The sequence below is a fragment of the Coffea eugenioides genome, chromosome 2 (assembly GCF_003713205.1).
Source record: "Coffea eugenioides isolate CCC68of chromosome 2, Ceug_1.0, whole genome shotgun sequence".
Classification (NCBI taxonomy): Eukaryota; Viridiplantae; Streptophyta; class Magnoliopsida; order Gentianales; family Rubiaceae; genus Coffea; species Coffea eugenioides.
In genome coordinates, this window is record NC_040036.1 from 3,735,538 (window position 1) to 3,762,908 (window position 27,371).

A 27,371-nucleotide genomic window follows, 5' to 3' on the forward strand; every position below is an offset into this window, starting at 1 on the left:
TGAGACCATCATCACATACAAAAATTAAACATGCAAATGAAAGGAATTAAAGCAAAGAATGGCCACAAGATCAAAGTCTTGCGGCAAACTTAGCAGCTCATCTCATGCGATTGTATTCATGTAGAAACTCTAACCAAACCTGTAATTTCACCATTCAATCGCAAAACAGATCTCAGACAACCAATTCAGGCCAAAACAACCTCAAGCAGGTTTTTGAGCAAACACCCAAGCTCCACCGAAACACAAGAAAATAGTTACTTGAACAAATAAACAAACAGGAGCAAGGGAAAAAAAAAACAGCATAACAAAAAGCAGCAGGTACAAAATGCAGCAGGCAACGTGAGGATTTGCAGCAATTTCGTTTGGCTAGAAAACTTCCTCGATAGCATTGTTAGCAACATCAAGGCACATACCTACTCCCAACAAAATATTTTAAACACAGCCTTGCCAGCAGATATAGTCAAGCAGCGAATAGAATCCAACATATCAAACCAGCCGCAACTTTGACAAACAAAGAAAAGAACAGCTGCCGCAACAAGCTGAGAGCTGGAAGCTTGTTGCAACAGACTTTTAAATCTGATTCTTAAAGGCCCTAACAGCCATAACAAATGGTATACAACCCATTGTTGATCAAAGCAAGGAAAAGGCATGAAGGATGCACGGTGAATTTCTATCTCTGAGGAAACCTATAGTAATATCATCAGAGACCCACTGAAAATTTACAACTTTATCGCTAAAAATCCAAGAAGACAGCCATGACACGGATCCACCATCTCTCAATATACATAAATAATGAAAAAAAAACGAAGGAAGAAAGCTCACAACAAGTTCGGCAACAGAAATCTATTCAATCATCCAGATGAAAGTCTGGTGAACGAGGGAAAGGGGAACAGAAGATTACCTTCGCTCCTTTGAATAGCGAAAAAACAAAACAGCGCCTGGATGGAAGATTGACAAGCTTTAGCGCAGGCCAAACGAATCTGAGAAAAGTTTCATATTTTGCTGCGATTGCCCTCCAGATTCCCTACCACCTCCCTTCCTGTTGATTTGCCCGTTTCTTCCTCGCTCAACAATCCAGACTTAGCTGCTATCCCAGATCCCCATCTTTCTGATTCTCTTTTCTTAGCTCTTTCCCGAAACTCTCGATTTTTCCCCCCACCGTATCTTCCTTCTGTTTCTCCCTTTTTCTTTTTTTTTCTCTTTCTCTGCCGTCAGATCTTCTCTCCTTTCTATCAGACCTCAGCCCTTTCAGCCGTCATTAGCCTTTTCTTTCCCTCTTTATAGGCCCCCGAAATGTCTCATAAAACCTAGCATCTATGGTTCACCTGCTGCGTTTCTCTTTTGCTGAATTCCAAGCCATTGGATGGCTTTTTGTTTTCTCGTCCTTGAGTTTCCGGATGAAGGCCAGATGCCCTTGCATTGCCAATCCGATGGAGTAGAAAAATGGGCCAAAAATGCCTAGAAAACCAACTGGAAAAAATGGAGTTGCATTTTTGTTTTTTGCGTGCCGCTGTTTCTGCGTCTTTTTTTTTTTTTTTAGAACCTGTTAAACTGCCTAAAACCCGCTCTCGGGTTTCCCTTTTTTTTTTTTACTTAAATAAATAACAATAACAATTTAAACAAACTTAAATAAAACGTACAACATTAGTACCCAAAAGATAAAATAAAAAGCTACAATTTTCCTCTTTCCTTTTTCTTTTACTTTTTTCAATAAAAAGAAATAAAACATATTTTTCCCCAATTTTCTCTCTTTTTGGCAAAAATTTATGCTAAAAGTCTTATAATAATAAAAATAAATAAATAAATAGCTAAGAGAGCCCAAAATGAATACAAAATACAATTAAAAATAAAATAATAGATAACAATAATCTAAAAAAAATACTAAAGTGCTATATAAATGCTAAAAGCCTAAGAACCAAAAATCATGGAATTAGCAAAATTAGGATAAAAAATATCTTTAAAAATTTGGTGTCTACAGCGTACATTACTGGAATGTTGGGTAGATATTTAAGTAATCCAGAATTAGATTATTGGAAAGCAACTAAACGGGTCTTACGGTATTTACAGAAAACAAAAGATTATATGCTCACGTATCGGAAGTCAGATGAGTTAGAGATCGTTAGGTATACTGATTCCGATTATGCTGGATGCCAAGATACTATGAAGTCAACGTCAGGCTACGTGTACTTGTTGGCTGGAGGTGCTATATCCTGGAAGAGTGCTAAACACTCCCTCATAGCATCTTCCACTATAGCTGCAGAGTTTATAACTTGTTATGAGACATCCAACCAAAGAATTTGGCTGCGAAATTTTATCACAGGATTACGTGTAGTAGATAGCATTGAAAAACCACTCAAATTATTTTGTGACAACAAATCAGCAGTTCTATATTCCAATAATAACAGGAGTTCGACGAAATCTAAACATATAGATATCAAGTTACTGTCTGTTAAAGAAAGAGTACAGAATGGACAGTTATCGATAGAGCAAATTGGGACAAACTCCATGGTTGCGGATCCGCTTATTAAGGGATTACCACCCAAAATGTTTCATGAGCATACTGCTCGTATGGGTGTCATATTGATAAATGATGTACAGTTTTAGTGGGAGTTTGATATTTTAAATGCTCTTATGATACTTTTCGGTTATTAATGATTTAAGGATATTTTTGCATAAATAAAGTTTGGATTTATTTACACTCTGATTTTGGTGTGGTTTGATCTCATAAAATTTAAGATGGACCAGTTGGAAATAGGCATGTTTTGATCACATTACATGAAATTTCCATGCTACACATTCACATCATGATTCATGTCATTCAATTGCATCGATATATGTGACCATTGATGGGTCGAGTCACGAAATTGTGACAAAGGCCTCTTTGATCCTATATTGGTATGATTGATGGACCGAATTGGCTACAGATATATTTTAGTAATGACAGTAAAGTTGAGCTCATACGGTTAATTGCGAAATATAATTATAAGGTTACACATATAGTCCAAGTGGGAGATTGTTGGATCCTTAATCCAACATTGGACTTATTGTTGGATCCGCATGCTTTTAATGATGTAAGCTAATTTGTTTTCTGGCTTCAGGAAGACATTCGTCCTTTCCCCATATTGTCCTTGGGGCTGAAGTTGAGGAGTACTATAAAAACTTGTTCACTAGTCCGGGAGTGCAGTGTTTGAAGGAAATACTTGATGGAATTTCACACTCTATCACTGACCAAATAAATAACAACCTAACCAAACCTGTAGAGGAAAAAGAATTTAAGAAAGCCTTGTTCTCAATGCACCCCAATAAAGCTCCAGGACCAGATGGAATATCCCCTTTTTTCTTCCAAAAATTCTGGTATCTCATTAAAGATGATATGGTAAAGGCGATTCAAAGCTTTTTCCATTCCAGCCTCATGCTTAAGGCTATAAACAACACTGTCCCATTTACTATTCTCTTCGTCCCATTTATTTAATCATGTTTAGGGAATCTAACTTTTTAAAAATAGTAATTTCATTGTGATATTTGTACTTCTCTTTCTAATTTTATTTCTACAAATTTAAAATTTAAATTTGAATGGTAACATGCATATGATTAGAAAGAAGAACTATATTAGAAAGAGAGACTAAAAGGTATTTTGACTTTTCTAACATGACAATTGTTTTGAGACATCTAAAAATGGAAAGTATGATATTTTCAGTAGAACGAAGGGAGTACTACTTTGATTGATATAGGAAAATATGTGAACAGGGAAAATCATAAAATGCTCAAAACCAAATTATCTTTCTAAAAGTTGTTTGCTAGGTTTAATTACAAATTATGCTGGGAAGGGAAGGTTGGATGATATAAAGAAATGGAGTGTAAGTGAGAGGTTTCAAATTTAAAACTACCCATTTACACTAAAAAAATATAAATTAATCTTTCCTACGCTGACCATGTATACACCGTCAGTATTGGATAAATAACAACTATGCAAAATTTAAATTTGAAATCCAATTTTTGCACATGTGTCATAAATCTAATGATGATAGTGTATACACTACTTGTGTATATAAGATTTACTCAAAAAATATTAGTACAAATTATACTTTGTCACATATTAACTTCTTTTCAACTTATCAAATCGCACATTTAACTTATCATCACTCTTCTCATATAGAACCAGTGATCTTAATTAGAGTCATATGATTGCACACTATATTTTACAAGTTTTCAATAAAAGTGAAAATCATAAGAATAAAGAAACCTTAAATTATATGGATCAATTTTTACGAGATATACGAATTTGTTCATCATTTCATTTGATTTTTACCAATTCATTAAAGTCCCATCCCGAATTAGTATGTTAGAGCGTATTTTGTTTATTAAGATCAAGATTTGATACTTAATATTCCTTAGGGGAGAATAAAAATATTTGTCAAAAAATACAAGAAAGAAACATGATAACTTGGAGATTCAAAACAAAAATGATTGAAATTATCACGACAAGATGACAAGAAGCTTAGCGTAATTGGACCCTTAATTTTAGCATCCTTTATTAAACTGTATTAAAATATCTTCTATTAAAATCCCTAAGGTCTTTTCAAAAAAATAAATAAAAAGAAAGAATTTGGCTGCAATAAAAGTACTTTATATCATGAAACCTAAGCTGGAAATTTTAGAAGTCTATTGACAATCTGTTTATTATCCTTAAAATTTTTCTTGTTGGATTAATGTTCACTTTAATATATACTTTGTTCAATTTTTTAAACTTTAAATCAAACAATAAGGATTATAACATAGCAATAACAATAAATTGAGTTATCAAAATTTTCAAAAAAAAAACAACTAATATTAAACTCTTATTCTTTAAAAAAATAGTTTTTATTATATTACTGTTACTCTTGTATGTCAAATTGTCAAATATTAAATACTTAACCAAAATTGTTAAGAAAAAGGCTGATATGCCTTGTTTTTAAACTTAGAAGAGAAAATTAGAGATTATATAAGGTCATTAAAATTTGAACCCATCATACAACCTTCGGAATAAAAATTGGGAAGCTAAGTAGATAACCAATTGGTTAAATGAATTAGTCCTAATAGTTGGGCTAATTGATTAGAATATAGGTGTAAAAAAGAAAAGTCAGACACTTGCGGATCTGACAGAGTCCTTGTATAAAACTATGGGTGCCGGGCTGAGACAGCCCGGCACCTGACAGAATTTTTTTTTTTTTAAACATGTCAGGTGCCGGGCTGTATCAGCCCGGCACCTGACACATTGTTTTTTTGAAAAAAGATGTCAAGTGCCGGGCTGTGTCAGCCCGGCACCTGACATTCACTCAATTGAATTGAGTGAACATTCACTCAATTGAGTGAATTGCAATTCACATCGAATTGAGTGAATTGCAATTCACTTTATTTGTTAAGCTAGTTGATAAATGCAATTCACTTTAATTGATTTAGTGAATTAATTAGTTTAATTAATTGAGTAAATTAATTTTAAGAGATTCGATTAAATGCATTTAATTAAGGTGATGAATTAGGTTTAATTTGTTATTTATTAAATATTCATTTATTTGTTATAAATGATTTAATTATTTAATTATAATGCATTATTTGTTGTTATTTAATTACACTTTATTTGTTGTTATTTGTTATACTATTTGTTATTATTCGTTGTTATTTAATTACCCTTTATTTGTTATATTATTTGTTATTATTTCTTATAATTATAGAATCGCAATTATTTATTTATTTGTTATAAATTATATATATTTGATTCAATTAATTATTCAAATAAGCATATTAATGAGGTTCTAAAATGCTATCAACACTCGTCTCTAATAGGTATAACATGTCAAGTGATAATTGCTTGGTGATTCAAGTATATTGGGGTGGAAAAATTATAAACGAAGGAGGGTCAATTTCATATGATCCTTCTATACCGAAACAAGTGTTGTTCCTTACAGAGATGGTAGGTTATGATGATTTGGTAGACAAAATATATAATCTTCTGGGTTTAGATCGGAATCTTCTGGGTAGACAAAATATACAATCTTCATTACATGTTTGCTAAATATCAAATATTATAATATGGGAATTTAGCCTTTTATTATTTGAATGCTTATCGTTATTTTTATATTTAGCCATTTCACCGTTGTCATTCTATGCATTTTTTCCTCTTTTTTTGGTCCTTTTTTTTTATATATTGCACAATAAATTTAGTTTTATAAAATTATAGTGAACATTAAAAATTACATAAAAATTCTAACAAATTATTTCTCAACAATTTGAGAACTACATCTTATTACAAAATGAATGGTATATTTTGTTTGAAAAACATTTTCGTAGTTTAACATCCTATAGGAGTAATTAGTGATTTTGCACAAATCTATGTTCTTCATTTTCTTACGTTTCAACTTTGAAATGTAAATTAATTAACTTAAATTTCAAAGTATTTAGTACTTCAGGTCGACTCAGCTTTTTATTAAACTTTTTTTCTTGTTTTGGTTTTTTGATTTTTTTTTTGTATGGGAGATTTATGAAATTATCCTCACAATACAAACTACGAAAAAAATTCAGAACTTAAATAGATGTTCTATTAGTATGCATTATGTTCAATTGGTAAAATGCAAAATTTCAATATAAGTACCAACACGAGAATGCATACAAAATCTAAAATGTTCAGGGTTTAGGGTTTAGGGTTTTGATCTTTAGGGTTTAGGGTTTTAGGGATTAGGGTTTTTAGGTTTAGGATTTAGTGTTTAGTGTTTAGGGTTTAGAGTTTAGGGTTTAGGGTTTAGTGTTTAGTGTTTAGGGTTTAGGGTTTTGATCTTTTGCATGATGCAACGTGTCACAAATTGCGATTGATAATTACTAATCATATCACATTTTCAGCCTTACGCTATTTTCTTGAGAATAAAATGAGAAGCTATAAATGAAATAGGAAAATTCAAAATTAAAAGAATATGAATACTAGAGAATTGTATTTCAAGTCAAGTGATTTGAATTCTAGTGGGAAAGTTTCACTAAGAATTTTTTGTTACTCGGCACATTTTGTTTGGTAGACTTATTAATTTTTTTTATTTTTCAGAAAAATTCGATCAAGTACCGGGCTGACACAATTCGACACCTAATAGATTTTTAAAAAAAAATTTCCTGTCAGGTGCAATTCTATTATTATAAGAAATAATAACAAATAATATAACAAATAACAACAAATAAAGGGTAATTAAATAACAACGAATAATAACAAGTAGTATAACAAATAGCAACAAATAAAGTGTAATTAAATAACAACAAATAATTCATTATAATTAAATAATTAAATCATTTATAACAAATAAATGAATATTTAATAAATAACAAATTAAACCTAATTCATCACCTTAATTAAATGCATTTAATCGAATCTCTTAAAATTAATTCACTCAATTAATTAACAAATAAAGTGAATTGCAATTCACTCAATTGAGTGAATGTTCACTCAATTCAATTGAGTGAATGTCAGGTGCCGGGCTGACACAGCCCGGCACTTGACATCTTTTTTCAAAAAAACAATGTGTCAGGTGCCGGGCTGAGACAGCCCGGCACCTGACATGTTTAAAAAAAAAAAATTCTGTCAGAGCCCGGCACCCATAGTTTTATACATGGACCCTGTCAGATCCGCAAGTGTCTGACTTTTCTTTTTTACACCTATATTCTAATCAATTAGCCTAATAGTTGAGGCTAGCACTTGGGGTATTAATAAATTTAAAACACAGACTACAGGGGAACCACAGAAATGAAGATGCTTTTAAAGGGAAGGTTAGGTGAAGAAGTGGGAAAAATCTCTTAGGCCATGTCGAATATTTAATTCGGCCATCAAAAACAGTGGGTCAAAGACATCATGGAAAGTCAGAGTAGACATGGGATCAATGGAGAACAGAGACAATTGTCAAAGCAGGAAGATGAAAGCTTAAGCTGCATGCGTCCAGGTTGCAGTTCAAAGCTTTCTATGAGTATTATTCATCGTCTTTTTGTCAAATACCAATGCGACAAAATCATGCCAGGCCATTTTCGCCTCATGTCTAAGTTGAGTCATAGTACCAAAACAAAGTTTTTTTTTTTTTTTTATAAAATAGAAGTTAATATTGTTAATAAACAAATTAAAAATCATCCAACACAAATTATTTGACAAAAAAAATTACATTAATGACAAAAAATATATAGAATATGTCTTGGCGAAAATACATGAAACATATCACAGATAATTATGTGATTATGAAATGTATTTGAGACTTAAAAGATGGTCTAAACTAAACATGCAACTTGGCAATTGTAAAGTAATTTTATGGAAATAAAGGAGATAATTGTAAAATAATTTCATGCAAATAAGGGAGAAATGAGGGAAAAGAAAGGTAAAATTCTAAAATTTTTTATTTTAAATTACAAGAATCATAGCAAATATTATGTTAAATAAGATGACTAGTTTGTTTTGTTGAATCTTGTAATCATTAATGTCATTTTATTACTTATTTATGTTGTCTAATTTATTAAATGTGAGCTTTTTGAGTGATTAAATATGTATATTAATTGTTTCTAATTTTTAATTATTTTTATTCTTTTACTAATACTACTTATATACATGTATAAGGAGTATTTATGGAATAAAAATTTCATCTCTTTTTTAAAATATTTTTTTAATGTTACTTTTTCTTTCTAATTAGACTAACTTTATTATCAAAATCTTAACCTCAATTGGGATGTTTGTACAATTTTATAAATTTCAGGGGAGACTAGTGAAATTTTCTTAAACATTTGAACTAAACAAGTATTAATAACCCTTAGATAACATTAATTGAATTGATTAAATAGTAAAATAATTCAAAAACACATGTCATGTCGAGTCGGGCTTCATCACCATAATTAATATTTCTCGCACGTGTCTCTCCCACGTTGTCCTTCCTACGCAAGCCACGTTCAATGAGTTCATCACGTGAGAGGGCAGGAGGGAGCCCGCGGGTGGTTGTTGTTCCTTCAATACCACACATGAAAGTTAACGCCAGTTTAGTAAAGCGGTTTTTTTCAGACTTGACAAAACTTGGTGCAGAGCAAATGGTTCTGTCATATCAATTCGGGCTGATTCCTGTCGCTTACCACATCAATTTTTTAATCGCAGAAAAATTTTAAAAAATTACTAGTAAAACAACCGGCAACTTGCTACTTTATTTTATTTATCTGTCAAGTCACGTAAGACCCAAATCCATCCCACATCTTTTGTTTGTCGCCTGGTAGGGATGAGCAAACGGTGCAAAATTGATAATTCGGTTACATGAATTCAGTAAATTCAGTTATTAGACTTATAAAAATTTAAACTACTTTCAAATTCTAATTGGAGATACTCGATTCATTTCACTTCAAAATTGAATGATTAAAAAAATCTGTTGAATCCTTTAACTACAGTTTCCATTCTTATATAGCTTTTTTGGAAAAATTTGCAAATCACTTAATTGCTTTTAATAGTGAAAGCCAATACACTAATACATTGATTTGCAATTCATATGCATCCACTTAGACAGATTTGTTGTCTTGTTTATGCTTAAAACCTTAAGATTAGTGAATAGAAAATATGAATTTTTATGTTAAATATGTAATATAATTTTATAGCATACTAGTACTTGCAAGTTACAAGTTAGGCATTCAAATATTCAATAATTCAAACATAAATGATGTACCAAATTACCAATATCTAAATTCTAATTACTAATTATGTTTATTGTTTAACATTTAGTATTATATACTTATTAATTATTATCTAATTATAGTCATGTACAAAATAATAAGTATTATAGTTATGTTATGTATTATTGTATATTTGTATTATTATAATCATATAACAATTAATAAATACTAAAATAGCATATTGTACATCATTATATATTATTATTATCATAAGTACATGATAATACCATATACTAACTATTATTAATAGCATTTACCTATATAATATAATAATATATACTAATGCTAAATAGCATTTATCTATATATTATATAATTTTATAAACTGATTTAGTATCCGAATGCCGAATCGATTAGTACCAAATTCATAATTTCATTACTTATTTAATATCATATTAGAATTCGGTGAATTCGGTAAATACCGTTTTTATACCAAATTACCAAATACTTGATTTCAAATTACCAAATTGAATTTGAATTCCGATATAAATTCGGTATGTACTGAATTTGCTCACCCCTATCACTTTGGTTAATCCAAAGGCTACAGCTATTGATAAGTTTAATAATCTTAATTAGGCCCTAATGACTTGTGTAGTTGCATGGGTCTATTAATATGTGAAAAATCTTACATGTATTAGTGTTCAATGCACACCCAATATATGTGTAATTAAAAATACATAATATTTATGATCATATATTTTAAAAAATTTTATTATTGAAGCAAATTTTAATTTTTTAAATATTTTTCATAAAATAAGTTTATATTGACAATTATAATGTTTAGGGGTAGTTATGTTAAAAATATATATTATAAATGCTAATTACAATCAACAGCCTTGGCCTATTTGTTATTTTAATTTGCACTTTCTTATTAGTAAATGCAAGTGTTATGCTAATAATATATGTAAGTCAAACATGAACTATACATGAAAACTAACTAGTCAGAATGAAACGTTTATTCAGTTTTCAATATTTGATATAATGAATATTTAGATATCAGAATGGAATATATTAAATATAAATTTGACTTAATTGCTTTGGATTAGTTTATAAGACATAATATGTCTTATAGCGTTTTGTTAAAAGTTTGCAATTTTTAACAATATAAGTAGCAACGTAAAACATAAATTACATGAATTCAAACAATTATAATTTATTTTTAATCCAGTTTCAATTATGGTAAGATTCAATTCTTGTACAATTGCTCAAAAGTCAAAGAATTAGATATCTAAAACATTAGTTTTCTAGTATATAAAAAAAATATTTTAAATACAAGGAAAATTAGTTATATAAAAAATTACATTCAAATATTAATTAAGCTTATAAATTGGCTAAGATATCATGATGCAGTATAAACATAATCATGGGTAATTATAAATAGTTAAAGTAAAAGTAGATTTTATGAAGACAAAAAAAAAAGTTCATAAAGTGAAGATAAATGTTAACCTAATGTCAACCACAAATTCCTTCTTTGGGTTTTATATATAGTACAGATGTTAATTACAATCAACCGCCTTGGCCTATTTATTATTTTAATTTGCATTTATTCCTTCTTATTAGTAAATGCAAGTGTTATGCTAATAATATCTGTAAGTCAAACATGAACTATACATGAAAACTAACTGGTCAGAATGAAATGTTTAGTCATTTTAAAATATTTGGTATAATGAATATTTAGATATCATAATGGAATGTATTAAATACAAATTTGACTTAATTACATTGGATTAGTTGATAAGACATAATATGTCTTATAGGTTCTTGTTAAAATTTTGCATTTTTTAACAATATAAGTAGCAACGTAAAATATAAATTACATGCATTTTTTGGTCCATTTTTTTTTTTTTCTGAGGGAGTGGGTGTCCGGATCAATTCTTACGGGGCCCGACTAATCTCACTCCAGCTCGGAAGGAGATGCCCCATCCCCCCGAACACGATAACCACGGAACTCGAACCCTTGCGAGCACTGGACACCAACTCTTAAGGAGACTTGTTGAGACCAACCGAACTGCCCACGAGGGCAGACAATTTGTGGTCCATTGAATGGGGCTATTTGTTCGATTTTTTTTTTTTGAGGGCGGCTATTTGTTCGGCTATTTGTTCGATTGATGTGGGTCAAAGTTGAATCATATACTAGTATAAATTACTATTTGTGGCTCACGGCGCGGGGCTATTTGTTTGATGGTTCAGTGTTCTTGCTGGTTTCATCTCTGGTGGAGAAAAGGAGTTTTGCTGTAGATGGGGAGAAACAACAAGATTACGACAACACACAGTGCAAAAATATGGTAAGGGGCAGTGGGGCAGTTATAGGACTGAGAGACGGCCCAAATCGATTGTATTAAAGCATGATCACAAATTAAAGCATGACTCTTAACCATAATGAATACTAATTCAAATTTTCTAAGCATCAAAGTCTCTTCCTGCTTTTTTAATTATACTATATCTTAAACTAGATTTTTTCTCAATTGATTTTCTTAATATCCCAACACAAAATTCACAATCATTTTTTTTGCAATATCAGAAGTATTATAAAGAACAATATGCAAAACAAAAAAACCACAAAAAAAATTTGTCCAAAATACCTATGCATTCTATTTTTGCTTTCCGAGAGTACCTAGACAAACAGAATTTGTGCTTTTGGTGCCTACATTACTTGGATAACAAGAGGTTACATATTGCTTTCTTAAAAAAAAAAAAAAAAAAATTTGCAGTAACAAAATGATAACTTGTATTTTATTCATGTATGCAATCTTGTGCTATTTTATCCAAAATACCTATGCATTCTATTTTTGCTTTCCGAGAGTACCTAGACAAACAGAATTTGTGCTTTTGGTGCCTACATTACTTGGATAACAAGAGGTTACATATTGCTTTCTTAAAAAAAAAAAAAAAAAAATTTGCAGTAACAAAATGATAACTTGTATTTTATTCATGTATGCAATCTTGTGCTATTTTATCCAAAAATGATTACTTTTAATTATATGACAAGTTTCATTTGATGAAAAATTTATCCTAATGCAATAAACATTTATAGGATAAAAGAGTTAGACATTTATTTCAAATCTTTTTTAATATACTTTTTGCAAACAAATTAATTTACAATCTCTCTCCAATGAGTTATTATACAAATCAAAAAACCAAATAATCTATGATTGATTGTTTATCCAAACAAGAAAATAAAACAATAACTTTAATTTGTTCCTCGTATTTCTTTTTCAAACTCTTCCCTCTTTTTTCTAAAAAAAGTTATTTTTCCAATAAGAGAGAGGGTGAGGAGATTTGAACCAAGTTTTCCCTTTTATCGTACAATGTCATGAGGTAAGAGTTTAAGTAGCAAAACATTGTGGAGAGATATGTGTGAAACTTGAAAGTTTTATTTAGTTCTATACAAATGTTGAGATCTTTTGTTTAAAGCAATCACTTACGGCATTTCATATCAAACTATCACACATAGGAGTTATCTAAACTGTTATTGTTTTTGGCGAACAAATTAGAAAGAAGTTATTGTAAGTTAAAATAGTAAAAGTTAATAAAAGTTATTGAACTTGTAGTAGGTATCTGTCATAAATCTTTCTTTCCTGAGGGTAAAATTTAAAAAATTGAAAAAAAATTTAACATGAAAACTACACCTCATACTTTATATATATATATATATATATATATATATATATATATAAAGTGCCCATGGCACACATCAATATATGTGCAATTAATAGAAACAAATATTTGTAAAAGTTTTGAAACATATCTGTCAAAATCATTATAAGGATAATTAATGGATTTTATATGTTACTCAAGTTTTATGAGTAATGTGTCGAACTCAATCTTGAGTAATCTTTCTGCAAGTAGAGTCGATCTCGAGTATGGCGATTTTCGAGTTTGACTCGACTTGATTACATTTCTATTTACAGGTAAAAGTAGCAGTTAGTTTTTTCAAAATCATGATACAAATTTCTCATGATACATGATTGCTTTATTGACAATCGTGCAACTTTCATTAAAATCATGATAACTTTATTGAAAATCGTGTCATCTCTATTATTTTAAAAGTCGTGATAACTTTATCATCTTGAAAAAAAATAAAAGATTTATCACCATTTAGAAGATGAGACAAAGATAATAAGTATTCATAATATTTAATTATTTCATAACATGCTTGTAATTATTTATTATTTATTAATTTAGCATTTTTATGTTTTTTTTTGGCTTTTTGACATTTTCTTAGATTCCTTTTCAAGGACTAATTTTTTTCTTTTGTCTCACTCGACTGTCATTTCACAGTAAACACCCAGGTGATCTATCATCAAGCAATCAATTTCGTGCCCATTAGATGTCATTTCCATATTTCTTCGCATTCTGTGGGATTATTTTTCATTTTTTTCCCGCTATGGTGGTATTCTTGTTGCTTTCATGGTCCTGTTTGTTAAAGACAAATTGGTCATCGGTTCAAATAAAGTATGCATGTCATGTTTGTAACAGGTGAAAGTGATCTTTTAGTTAAAGTCCGTGATGGTGGCTTCCTATTATGTCTATCTCACATCGTTCTTGGGGATTAAGGATTGGATAGTTAAGTTTTCAGATTTATCTCAAAAATTATCGACTTTTGAAGTTAAATTTGAGATTAGATTTAATTAAATAATTTCTTACTTATATAAGAAAAGGAAAAAGGGGTAATTGTGGGGGAAAATATCAAAATGTACGTCTGCAGATTTGATGAGTCTGTCAAACAATCATAGGACCACGTAGCCAGTGCCAAGCAACGACTAAGAACGATAGATCCTATATTATGCTAGCAACGTCAGAGCAGCGGGTGGGTTCGCAAGTGCAGACAATCACGACCGGATCAAGTGGTCATTTGGATTGTGATATTTTACCTCAAGAACATATTTTTTAGTTATTTTTTAATTATATATATATTAAATTATTATAATATATATATTTTTTGTAAAAATTTTTAAAAAAACAATTTAAACGGGGTCCATTTTCTGTCCCCTTAGAGGTCTAAGACACAGACGTACGACCTTGATTTGTCGAGAGTTAGGTGCATGTAATACTGAAATAATGAACTTGTCCTTATTGAAACATGTTGTCACCCATCTTGGGTAGCTAGAAACTACAAATTTGCAGTATAGAGTTCCTCGATAAAGATGTAAATATGATTCTTAGAGCTCTAGGGGATGAAGGGGATTTAGTGATAGTATATGGTTGTTCAAAGGGCAAAGGAAAAAGGACTGAGGAAACTATACGTGTTTGATGCTAAATAATATGTTACTTTATTTCTTATTTACAGGTGGTCATTTATATGCATCTTTTGCATGCTCATGAACCGGAAAATGTTTCGTTTGTTAAAAAAAAAAAAAAAAATGAACCGGAAAATGCCACTGGAGAGTGACTGACTGATAGGATTCTAATGCAGCTCGAACAGATGTTACTGAAGAAGTTGAAGTGTAAAGGGACTTTACTGCCCGTTTAGGGTTACCATAACTTATTAGAAAGTACTTTTTTAATAGGACTTTTAATAAAAGTATTTATCAAATGTTTAAACATTTTTAAATATATTATTTGGAGATATAATTCAATAAGTACTTAATATATTAGATAATGTATAATTTAAAAATTTTTAAATGTATTTATCTCTTTATTTAGTTTATAATATAGGATAAAAGGATTAAATTCAATGTTCTATTTTTTAAATCACAAAAGTTATTTTAAAAGCACCAAATTTGAGATTTTGCTAAAAGTATATTTAACACCAAAAACTCCACTACTAATTTTATGAGATGATGTTCACCAAATGTTTTAAATACTTTTAATACCTAAAAGTTTATTAAAAGTACCGTAACCCCAAAGGGGGCTTTAATTTTGCCTAGAAACTTCTATTCTAATTATAAACCTTTGGCATAAGTTTATGGCCTTATAACTCACTACAGTTATGTATATTTTGGGCAGCTTTAGTAAATGCAAGTGTTATGCTAATAATATCTGTAAGTCAAACATGAGCTATACATGAAAACTAACTAGTTAGAATGAAATGTTTATTTAGTTTTCAATACTTGGTAACATGCTTAGATTTTAGGTTTTCGTTACAAAAAAGGCTTTTTTTTTTTTTTTTTGTCTTCAGCGGACGTAGTGGAAGGGGCAAAGCCTTAATAGCCGCATGTTTCCAAAATTCAAAAAAAAAAAAATCTCTTCTCCATAAAAAAAAAGAAAAGAAAAAAATGTTTTTTGGGTATCACAACTCCTCATTCAACACCACTTCTCGGACTTTTTCTATTTTCTGCATTATTTACAGAAATTCGCCCCCAATGGCACTCCCCTTCACCTTCATTTCTCTCTTTCTTTTCCTGGCCTTTGTTTTAAGTCTCATCAAGGGATTGAAGGGATCAAAAACAGCCCAGAAACTACCACCATCTCCATGGAAGCTACCTTTGATTGGACATATGCATCATCTGGTAGGTTCCCCATCGCATCAAGGTCTCAGGGACTTAGCTCGGAAGCATGGAGCTTTGATGCACCTTCAGATGGGTGAAATTCCTTCAATTGTTGTATCATCTCCACGTTTAGCCGAGGAGATTATGAAAACACACGATCTTTCCTTTGCCGATCGGGCGGAGTTTCTTTCAGGTGAAATCATAAGCTATAACTTTACTGATATTGCCAGCTGCCAATATGGTGATTACTGGAGACAAATGCGTAAGATATGCACCCTGGAACTTCTAAGTGTTAAGCGTGTCCGATCATATGGCTCCATCCGGCAAGAAGAGGCTTCTGTTCTTGTTGCATCGATTAAGGCTCTGGCTAGTGCTGGAGAGCTAATCAATGTTACGGAAAAACTAACCTCATATACAAGTTCTACTGTTTGCAGAGCAGCATTTGGGAGAGTAAGCAAAGATAATTACATGGCATATTTGCCATTAGTCAGGGAAATAAATAGCCTTTGTGGTTCTTTCAACATTCCTGACCAGTTTCCATCCCTCAAGATTCTTCATCCGCTCATGTCACTGAAGGCTAAGCTGTTGGATGTCCACCACAAGGCAGACAGAGTTTTGGACCATGTAATTGAGAAGCATATAGCAAAGACAGAGCCAGCCATAGGTGAATCTGACCAAGAAGATCTAGTTGATGTTCTTCTAAGAGTTAAAGAAAGTGGTAACCTTCAGTTCCCAATTACCAATGATAACATCAAAGCTGTTATCATGGTAAGATTTTTTCCCTTCTTCACTTCTGGTACTCTTTCAGGTTCATTTATTTTATCAAACACGCTGACTTTAAAGATGAAGAACCAAGTATTTAGACTCTAATGTTAGTGAAAGCGTGGAGGAAGTAAATCAACGCCCTTCGAGTTCTAAGCTTTAGCTTCATGATTAACTTGCCTGTTTTGTTTGTAACAAAGAATTTTGGCATTGATGCAGGATATTTTTTCAGGGGGAACTGAAACTTCATCTACAACGGTGGAATGGGCGATGTCCGAGCTGATGAGAAATCCAAGAGCGATGGTCAAGGCACAAAGTGAAGTACGGAATGCCTTCGTAGGAAAGAAAACAATTGAAGAAACTGACATTCAAGAATTGAAGTACCTAAAGTCAGTGATCAAAGAAACTTTGAGGCTACACCCTCCCGTCCCTCTGTTGGTTCCCAGAAAATGCAGGCAGGAAACTGAGATTGATGGTTATACCATTCCCATCAAGACGAGAGTTATAGTCAATGCCTGGGCAATCGGAAGAGACCCCGAGTATTGGGATGATCCAGACAGCTTCAAACCAGAGCGATTTGAAAACAGTTCCGTTGATTTCAGTGGATGTCACTTTCAATATGTTCCATTTGGTGCTGGAAGGAGGATTTGCCCAGGAATTTCATTTGGTTTAGCAAATGTTGAGCTTCCTTTAGCTCTTCTGCTCTACCATTTCGACTGGAAACTCCCAAATGGTCTCAAACCCGATGATTTAGACATGACAGAGACTATGGGAATAACTGCGCCAAGAAAAGACAATCTTCGCTTGCTTGCCACTGTGTACGATGCATCACTTGACGTTAGCGCAGAAACATAAAGGATGAGTACTTGTAGTGAATATGTGAGAAGTGACTTCCTAGTCTTTTGCTATGTTCACTCTGCTTTAGGTTAATTTCCTTTAAGATATAATAATGATATTTGCTTAATAACACTTTGCACTAGTGTTTTAATACCATAAAAAAAGATGCGTTTGTTATACTTTTATAGAATTTGTAACGTAGAATAGCAGTGGCATGGCAGACGCTTTTGAGTCTCAAACTCATAGACGCTATTCTTCCGATTTTTTCATATTTCCAAATAAGTACCTAAATTAACTTAATTAAAGAATCAGCCCAATGCATCCCCAAACTCTAACCACCGTATCGCTGCATGTCTTTCAATTAAAAAAAAATCTGATGTTTCACTCGACGCTTTAATATGATGGATTCAATTTCGGTTTTACAAATTCGATTGGATAGCTTTGGAAGCATGGATTGTTTTTTTTTTTTTTAAACACTTCGAGAAGTCTTGGATTTCATCATAATAGCTTTTGGTGAAATATTTTATATGTGAAGTGGTGGAAGTGATTAGAGAGTCTGTAAGGTCGGTGGAGGGAGTGTTGGGAATATGAAAATTTAGGAGGGGAATTATATTAATGCTTTTATATTTTCATGTTACCGGACAAACACGCGACTTGTTTTCGTGCAATGTCGAACGGTTGAGAAGCATCTCTAACTTGGTTTCAAGTTTTATGTCGAGTTTTGACCAGTACATAAATTTTTTTTGTTTGGAGAAAAAAAAGAGAGAGGACGAAAGAAAGAGTATGAGAATAAAAAAAAAAAAAAAGGGTGAAAGCAAGCATTTGTTCTTGAAAAATTCATGAATAATTACGTCTTGATATAAATAATGAAATTTAGCAATTGAAAAATTTATTAGCTTTTTGAGTTTTTGTTGTATTTGGATTTTATCCCACAAACTATTTATTTGTTAGGTTTAGATTTTATCCCACCAATCATTTATGAGATAAAACCCAAATCCAACAATTTCATTTACCATAGTAGTAGCGGATAAGGAACCACTCGAATTACTTATTGAAATTGTAATTTAAAATTTGGAAGAAATAAAGAAGGATATTTTTTATGAGAAGATATGAAGCATTTATGGTACATATTGTTTCTCAACCTAACTATCATCACTACCTATGTCAGAGCATTTGTGGACTTTTTTGGCTGAATATTGGGCAACCTTCATCTCTTTAATTTCCTTTGATACCTTGGGAATTTGGCTAATTCGAAGAGTAGCACTGCCTCTTTTTGATCTTTTACGTGACAGACAAAATGGCAGTTTTAGAAACCACAATGGTGATATTATAGCAACTAAGCATCAAATAAATATGACCAAAAAACAAAACAAAGACTACAAAATAATGGCTAGGAAAACAGAAGAAGAGACAAAGAGAACGAACAACATATAAAAACATTAATGTCAAAGAAAAGTCTAATAAGAAGATATGTAGGAGAGAGCAAAACAAAAGAAAAGAAACACAAAAAATCCTAGCACAAAGATAACCACACAGAGGAACTCAAGAAAGCACAAAAAGCCCAAAATAAATAAACAAAACACTGAATGAGGGAAAGGCAACGATGAACAACAATAATAGGAAAGGGAAATAGGAAGAAAGAAAGCCTAAGATCATTGAAGGCGGAAAAACAGGCAGCAATGGAAGATCCCTTCAACTTCATTGCTTTGTTTCTTTTCCTATCCTAACCCTTGGTATAGCTTTTGTCAACCAAACGACAAGATGGAGTTGTAACTTATACCAAGATTAAGGATACGATACATATGCAGTCTGATAATTTCTATAGTACTTTAATTTTTACAAATCGACCTTGAAATTGGTTAATATTCTCAAAGTGATCTAGAATATTAAATTTCAAAAGAACTCACTGTTTATAATTTAATCAATCATAGAAAAGCATAAATTTTAGCACATATTACCATGACCATTTCTACATATCAAATGTATAAAATCTTATCACAAATTTTAATTATTACTCCTTGCAAATGTTTGATTCTTGCTGTTTTTTAAAAGAGTAAATTTTATATATACTGACAGTGTATATGTGACAGCCCCACCTTCCCCTAAGGCGTACCAAAGGGGTTAGCGGACTGCCTGCCCAACTCTCCCCAGGACTACTAAAACGGTAAAACATTAATACAAGTCGTTCGGGATACTACTAACGCGTTTAACCCAACCATCAATCAAGAAACGAAAAACAACAGTTAAAACGTAAAGTGAATAGTGACTGCCACGTCACAATCAGCCAGGACCCAATCAAATGCAAATAACTGCTTACAATCCCTGAAAGGAATATATATACAAGCCAAGTATAATACATGGAACATGAATACACACACACTGTTACCAACCACATTGGTATGATTACAAGCCAAAAGGAAATTTCACCTAATTGGTCAAATTTCTCTCACTTAATGCACTAGCGGGTCCCACGACCAAAAGACGTTCCAAATTTCTCACGAACTACCTTATACTAGAAAATGGATTTAAAAGCTATATTTACTTTTAAAATGTTGAGAAAAGTAATAGAATAAAGAAAATAAAAGAAAACGGGTGCACAGGAATAAAATAATAAATAAATAATAAATTTTTTTTTTCTGGGTTCTCACAGTATACACTTTCGTCGTTGGATCTATAATATATGTGCAAAAGTTAAATTTTACGTTCAATTGAAACAACGAAATAATGGTGCACAACGATTGATGCGTGTGAAAGTTGCATTTTAAACCAAACACAACGTATTATATTGTTGTGAGAAATGGTCCTACAACATATCGGCAAAATAAATATAACTCGTAATTGCATCTTTGGATTAAAAGATGCCCATAAATTTAAGGAAAACATGAATGGAAAATTTTAACATATAGTTTGTCCTCCCAAATCTCACATGGGATCCTCAGTGACACTTTTTCAGTGACAATTCAGTACCACTTTTATATTTATGTCAAGTGTCCTGTTTATTTAATTTGTCATGTGCTGTTTATTTAAATTTCGAATTTGACACTGAACAGTGGCATAGAGGATCCCAACTGCCCAAATCTACGTGTTGAATGACTTGTGCCCATCATGACAATCATGTGACAATCGGACATTCAGACCCCATTGTTTTTCCAACAATAATAGGGGTGTCTTTATTGGACCAGGGTGGACCAGGTTGCACCGTATCATGTGGGCCCCACAAATGGGCCCACATCTGGTCGTTGAGCATAGTGGCCATTTATAATTTACTAGGTGGCAACACCGCGCTTTGCGCGGTGGTATATATGCCCAGTTAATGTTTAGTTAGTAATATTGGCGAGAATGAAAATTAGCATCATAAAATGGAGCTATATTATACAGGAATTTGAGGGAAAAATTAGTAGTACAGGAAAGAAGCTGTAATTATACAAGCATTGTAAATATGAAATGTAAACAAGTTTAACGACGTGAAGTATTATAGAGGTCGAATAAATAGCAGATTTTGGTTGTTACATATCTTCACTTATTGAAATACATTTAAAACTTAGAAAGAAGAAAGAAACAGTATATCATCGATTTGTGAAAAGCATAACTTCATTAATGAGGCGGAGTCTACAAAGGTAACACCTAAATGTGGAACGTGTGATATCAGGGGTACATAATTTCTATTCCAGCAGCCCCAAAATTGATACAGCAAATAAGTGCGAGATTGAGGAAGGAAGAGTAGAACATGCTCGTCTTCAAGACTATGATCAGCAACAAAGTCATAATCTCAGCATCATAAAAGTTTTACAAGTACCATATCCATGCTTATACCACAGATCAGCATCACTGTTATTCAAGTCCAGGGAAAAAAAAGTACTACACCAAGAAAGGGTAACCAAGATAAAAGGCTTTGAGGTAATAGAGTGAAAGAAAACCAGATTTTTTGGGAAAAAAAGTGAAGTCATGGACAATAGTAGTGAACATGTCACCACATGTTTTCTTTGGAGCAAAACTTCTATGTACACAGAAAGGGAAAAAACAGAACAAAATCCAAAATAACTATAAAAAAGAAACACAAAGCTTCCAACAGAAAAATAACATCCAGCGGTTGGGCACAATTCCTGCATCAAACAGAGGGAAAATATTTAGGCCAATGGAAAAAAATTCACAAACCAACATTAAACTGAAGCAACCAATAAGACCAGATTTGTGATTAAAAGGTTTTGAGGTAATAGACTGTAAGAAAACCAGATTTTTTGGAAACCAGGGGGAGGAGGGGAGTTGTACAGAACTATAGTAAACTTGTATCACTGCATGTTATCTTAGGGGTTTCACCGCAATGTGTAAAAGGCATGGAAACAAGATACTATCAGAAAAATTTCCAAGGATTTTAGAGGAAGAAAATATGGTAATAATCTTTAGTTGTATCAGAAATTTGTGGTTAGTAGTAGTAAACTCGTGTAACCAAAGTAAATGAAAACTTTTAGTAATCTTTGTGTATCATAAATGTGCATATTAAAGTTTACCATTCATTAGTATATGGTAATAGTATATGTTAATCAATCCTAATTTAAGCATTGGTACCATTTGCTGCTCCAGAGTTTTAGTAAAAATAATATCGAAGCCTCCATCCAAATCACCATCACATAATCTTCCATCTTCTTCATCTACTTCTACCTCCATGATCATTGCTTTCACCTATTCAATATAAGAATTAAAGGAAAAAAGTTCTTAGTAAACATGATGCTATCTGAAGCACACAAAATGGTACGTGAGGAACAAAATCCACAGAAGGCATCACAAAAAGAAAAAATAATGAAAAGAAAGAAAAGATAGATAGTGAGATGCTTCAGTAATTCACCAAGTATATGCACAAAGAAAAAACAAAAAGGAAAAAAAACTAACCCCATGACACACTAAAAGTAACTATTTTCCCATCAAATCAGTGCATTCACAAGTAAATACCTAGCTAAAACCAGTGCACTCACAGGCAATTACTTGGTGCTCAACCAAACAAATTCAACACCAGACAACTACAGAAGTCATAAAATTACTGCAGTCAATCATCAAAAACCCTTTGGGAAAAATGTTTAAAAAGGGCTACAAACAAACCATCAACATGGACAGTAATGAAAACATGCCCAAAAAAAAAGACAAGGATCAACCAAAAAAGAGCAGAGAAAAGTTGAAAGACACCTGAGATTTTGGATAGAAGGTTTTCTCGCTCCCCTAAATCTGTACTTCTTTCCTTTGAAAAGTTCCTTAATTAATAAATCACTCACCTGAGATGTAACTAAGTAGAGTGAGATCTTGCATCCAAACAGTAGGAAGAACAGTGAGGGTAGTGAGCAAAGCAAATAGGTGTTTTGAAATTAATTCAAGTCCTCCCAAGCTTAAATGTGCATTAGGAAATAGAGATGATAAGTTATCACTCTCCAGAATGATATATTCAATACAACAAGCCTGCAAGGCCAAAACATGGAATCTTTAGTAGCAGCATGATTTATAAATCATTCTAAAAGAGTAGGAAATGCAGCATGCTGCCACAAAAAAAAAAACCACCAAACGAGGAATCCAACGGGCCAAAGATATGCATACAGGAAGCAAAACCAATGGGAAGGGCAAACACCAATGCCCAGAAGCATAAGCACTCAACAACTTTACAGATCAAAAAATCAAAAACACAGAAGAACTAAAGACGAACACCTCCAGATAAATTCAGTATCAAAACACAAACAGAACGAAAGACGAACTACTATGCATGTAAACTGCTCTCTAAGAGATTTTTTCTTAAGAGATTTCTTGTAATTACCCATAGAACTACTATGCATGTACGGGACCTGAAGATTCAGTGAGAAAGAAAATTATGTTTTAACATTCGTTTTAGTTTTCAAGCATAATGACCTACAGTATTAAACACAAAGGTAATGGTTACTTGGTCTAGCCATCAAACATCTTGGGATTATCATAAAATTTAACTCTTGATCTTATTATCTTATTTTACAAAAAACAAAAAAAATATTTTTTAAATTTTCTGTGGTATATACAGTTGTAGTTTGAGGCAATATGTACCACAACTTAACTTTCATCAATTCCTTTTGCTTTTCAGAGAAAATCTAAAGATTCAAGTGGATCCTCATAATGTTTCTTACTGTGCATTTAATCTCCTGACCTGTAAAAGCATAAGGCCTTGGCACATGGCACTACATTGCTGACAGAAACTTTAGTCCCATCAATTTGCCGAGAGAAGAGTTCACAAGAACAGTAACATCATCAATGCCATCACTGTCAAGCACAGACCATCCCTCATCTGTGAAACCAGTTACAGCCTCATTGAAATACCTGGAGAAAAAATAAAGTAAATTTTAGATTCACATAAAAATTTAGAAGCCATCAGAACATAATGTCAATAACTCAGAAACGTACTTGTTCAATCATTGGCTAAGTGCTCATAATGCTGCAGGTCTTCTCCCCCATCCTGTGACAGTAGGCTAAGAAACTTCATGCGAGATCTGTCTTAATTGGTGTAAAGCCGGCAAGATATCACAGTGTCAAATCAGAGAACAAAATGGTATATTCATCTCTTTTTGGATACTTTAGAACATTCACAAATGCATTCCAAAAACTAAGATTAATATTTGAAACCAAATACAATGGCATGACTGGCACAAAGGAGAGAACTGCATAGAATCTAAATATCATACTGCCATTGTTGTCTTCTGAGCAAGCAATGTTGACAACTGAGATAGTGGACGGGTCACCTCAGGCACACTCCATGGCTGTTGGCAAGCAATACGGTTATTATAGCATGGGCAGCCCATTCTATGATGAAACCTGTATGTTAAGTGGAATACCTCTAAGTCTATGTGGTCAACTGTATGGATTATGGAGCCACCTCCTTCACAAGGTGTGATCAAGTATCCGCTGGCAGTATTTTAGCTCTTACAAAATGCTGAACAGGTACCATACTGGGACCATTCTGAGTGTTGTGCAGCGATCTTTCACAGACCTAATGTTTTTCAAGAATTTAATAAATCAACCGAAAGCAGCTAAGATGAGATCATTTTGCATTCCACCAGTTTACCATGTGGTACACACAACGAGACTGCCATATTCCATCACAGGCATATAGTGTAATAGCCAAAAGTCACGAGTTGGTGCCACAGTAGTAAGGGCATAGAGCTGAACAAGGAAATCAGAACTACATTTGTCAAACAACTTTACTTAATAGTGGATGACAACCACAGAATTCAGCATACGTAAAAGTTTAACCTGCATATAAAGAAGTTCAATGGTTCCACCGTTTCCAGTAGATATCGCATTAAGGACATCCACAGCTTGGCAAGCACGAAATCATTAGGGCCGATCTTTTAAGATTTCAGCAACCTGCATAGACATGAATAATTGGTACAATCTGTTATTCATGAGCGGTGGCCCATTTCTACCAAAATCAATCAAAAGTAAAATAATTTTATAGTTCAAATAAATACCCGATCTCTGAGAAACAAAGCAACATACCTGAATAAGTAAAAATCATGGTGAAGGATAAAATTGACTTCAAAATTCCGACTGCCATCAACCAAGAATTGAAAAAATAAAATTCAGAAAATCAATCAAAAGTCACCATAGTCAAGGAATTCAAAATAAATAGGTGAAATGACAAAATTTTAAGCACATATTTTAACTCGAACTTCTATGATTTCTATAAAGTACATACATGAACTTAACCAAAAGAAAGAACCTTTCTTGATAAAAAACAGAATGCTTGGAGAGAGATTTACAGTTCTCCACTCCAAGATTTAGTTCATAGGCATATGAAAAAGGTTTTGGTGCATACTGACTTTCAAAATTTCTTTAAAGGAGGATCTTTTAAATAAGACAAGTAGCATGCAAATTAACGAACCAGTTTATCATAAAACATCTATGTCTGCAACTTCGAGAGTAGAAAATAAGACGAATGCACTTTGATAGACAACCTTGATAGTTTGGTCTATATAGATAGTAGCTTTAATTTTCATACAATGTTTCGTCCAAGTAATTTTAGAATAAACAAAGCAGCCTCTTTATAAGGCAGCAAAAGTCAGACCTTTACTGTAAATTATACCTTATTCATGGTATTGGTTATTGACCTTCAAACGACACCACGATCTCAACCAAGAATCAGAGGTCCATCATGCAAATGGTTTGATTTGAAACAGGGCCGTGGCCAACTCCACCAATCTTATTATTTGATGGAAATTCTCGATAGCAGCAACAGGAATTGGAAACTGGAATTTCTTTTGTTCTTGTGCTGCAATCTTCTCTGAATCCCTTTCTTTTTGCCTTGTTTGATTGATCAACATTCAAGTCATGCAATTCAAGAAAAAATCCCAAAAAAAGAAGTAAAGAAACAGAGCAACTATGAGGGAAAAAAAAACAGCAGAAATAACCTTTTTTCCTAGAAACTAACCATTTAGAACCCAGCTTCAAAGGGGAAAGCAAAAATTACAAAACCCCATGAGGATGGTGGAGGAAAATTTCAAAATCTGCACCTGCAACAGTACAACATCATAAAAGGGAAAAAAAATTAGACGACAAAACTCGTAAATAATTGGGGAAAAATAGAACCAAAAAGCTGAAGAAGCTTTGGAAGAAAGAAAGGTTCATTTTGTTGTTGCCGATTAGGTCGGATCACAAAATGAAGGACAAGAGAGAAAAGTAGGGCTTTCTTGTTGGCGATGCTGAACACGGTCAAGGCGAGACATTCTGATGTTTATTCTTGAGCCCAACGCCTCACCAATCCTCATAAAGGGAAAAAAAAAAGGTCACGTGGTGTTCATGGAAAAGGAGGACGACGAAAATCAGCTGCAACTTTCCTTAGCAACAAAAAATCGGAGAGAGATGGGTGTGATTTGACATGGGTCACTGTTTGCAAGAGCAGCTCACCTGCTCTCACCACAGAGCTGCGTTGCAGCACTTACGGAAGAAGACAAAGTAATTTTGGAGTGGAAACAGTGCCAATATCTGGCCGAAAAAAAGCGGGTTGAAGCGGGCAGAGAGGAACACAGTAGCAAAGAACAAGCGGAAGGAAAGACGAATGAAGGAGAGAAAAAATAAGGTGCAACCAAGTCAAATTTTGAAGTGGAAACAACACCAATATATGGCCAGAAAGAAGCAGATTGGAGCGGGTAGAGAGGAGGCTGATTGCGTGGGTGGAGAGGAAGCTGATGACCTCCACCGAACACCTGCAGACAAACACAGTAGCAATAAAGTGATAAACAGGCCGAAGGAAAGACGGGACGATGAACAAAGAGGAGGAAAAATCAGGTGCAAGAAGCAAAATTTACCACCAATCATTTCGCGCCACATCACCACAAAGCCAATCCCCTCTCGCCACGCGGAGGACGACCACGCCGACGTGGACACCGGGCTTCCGCCCTTAGTCTATATGGTTAATAATGAGCTTCCGGTCGACATGGTACACTAGAAGCGCTGAAGCAAAGATTAAAATATGTTTTGTATAGCTATCGCGCACCTTAGAGTATCTCACCAAGATCTAGGTTAGGAAGACTTTTCTGCCCCTAAAATATATAAAAATATCTGGACAGAAATGTCAATTTGGATTCCCTGGATTCTTGTTGATAAGAAAATATATTAATTTGCTGACCGATGGATCGTATGG

General features: G+C 32.8%; 1 protein-coding gene and 1 long non-coding RNA gene across 3 annotated transcripts; one reads left to right on the plus strand and one right to left on the minus strand.

Moving 5' to 3' along the window:
* Positions 1-16,029: 16,029 nt before the first annotated feature.
* On the plus strand, positions 16,030-17,808 carry LOC113760953 (premnaspirodiene oxygenase-like). Its single transcript, XM_027303719.1, has 2 exons — positions 16,030-16,897; positions 17,111-17,808. Exons 1-2 carry the CDS (start codon positions 16,139-16,141, stop codon positions 17,744-17,746), a joined length of 1,395 nt encoding a protein of 464 aa, XP_027159520.1. The 5' UTR covers positions 16,030-16,138; the 3' UTR covers positions 17,747-17,808.
* Positions 17,809-21,753: 3,945 nt separating this feature from the next.
* Positions 21,754-26,226, minus strand: LOC113760954. 2 transcript variants are annotated; one of them, XR_003467113.1, is made up of 12 exons: positions 26,160-26,226; positions 25,815-26,032; positions 25,229-25,279; positions 24,983-25,096; positions 24,795-24,892; positions 24,565-24,719; positions 24,415-24,489; positions 24,137-24,188; positions 23,883-24,052; positions 22,907-22,992; positions 22,295-22,408; positions 21,754-21,831 (listed from the first exon to the last, which is right to left on the minus strand). It is a non-coding gene; the product is annotated as an uncharacterized LOC113760954 (long non-coding RNA). The 2 variants fall into 2 exon arrangements; XR_003467112.1 differs by having other exon boundaries at positions 24,137-24,226.
* Positions 26,227-27,371: the final 1,145 nt, after the last annotated feature.

Coding starts and splice junctions, on each gene's coding strand:
- LOC113760953 (XM_027303719.1), top strand. CDS start 16,139: ATGCATCATCTGGTAGGTTCCCCATCGCATCAAGGTCTCAGGGACTTA. Junction 16,898..17,110: donor ACATCAAAGCTGTTATCATG/GTAAGATTTTTT, acceptor GCATTGATGCAG/GATATTTTTTCAGGGGGAAC.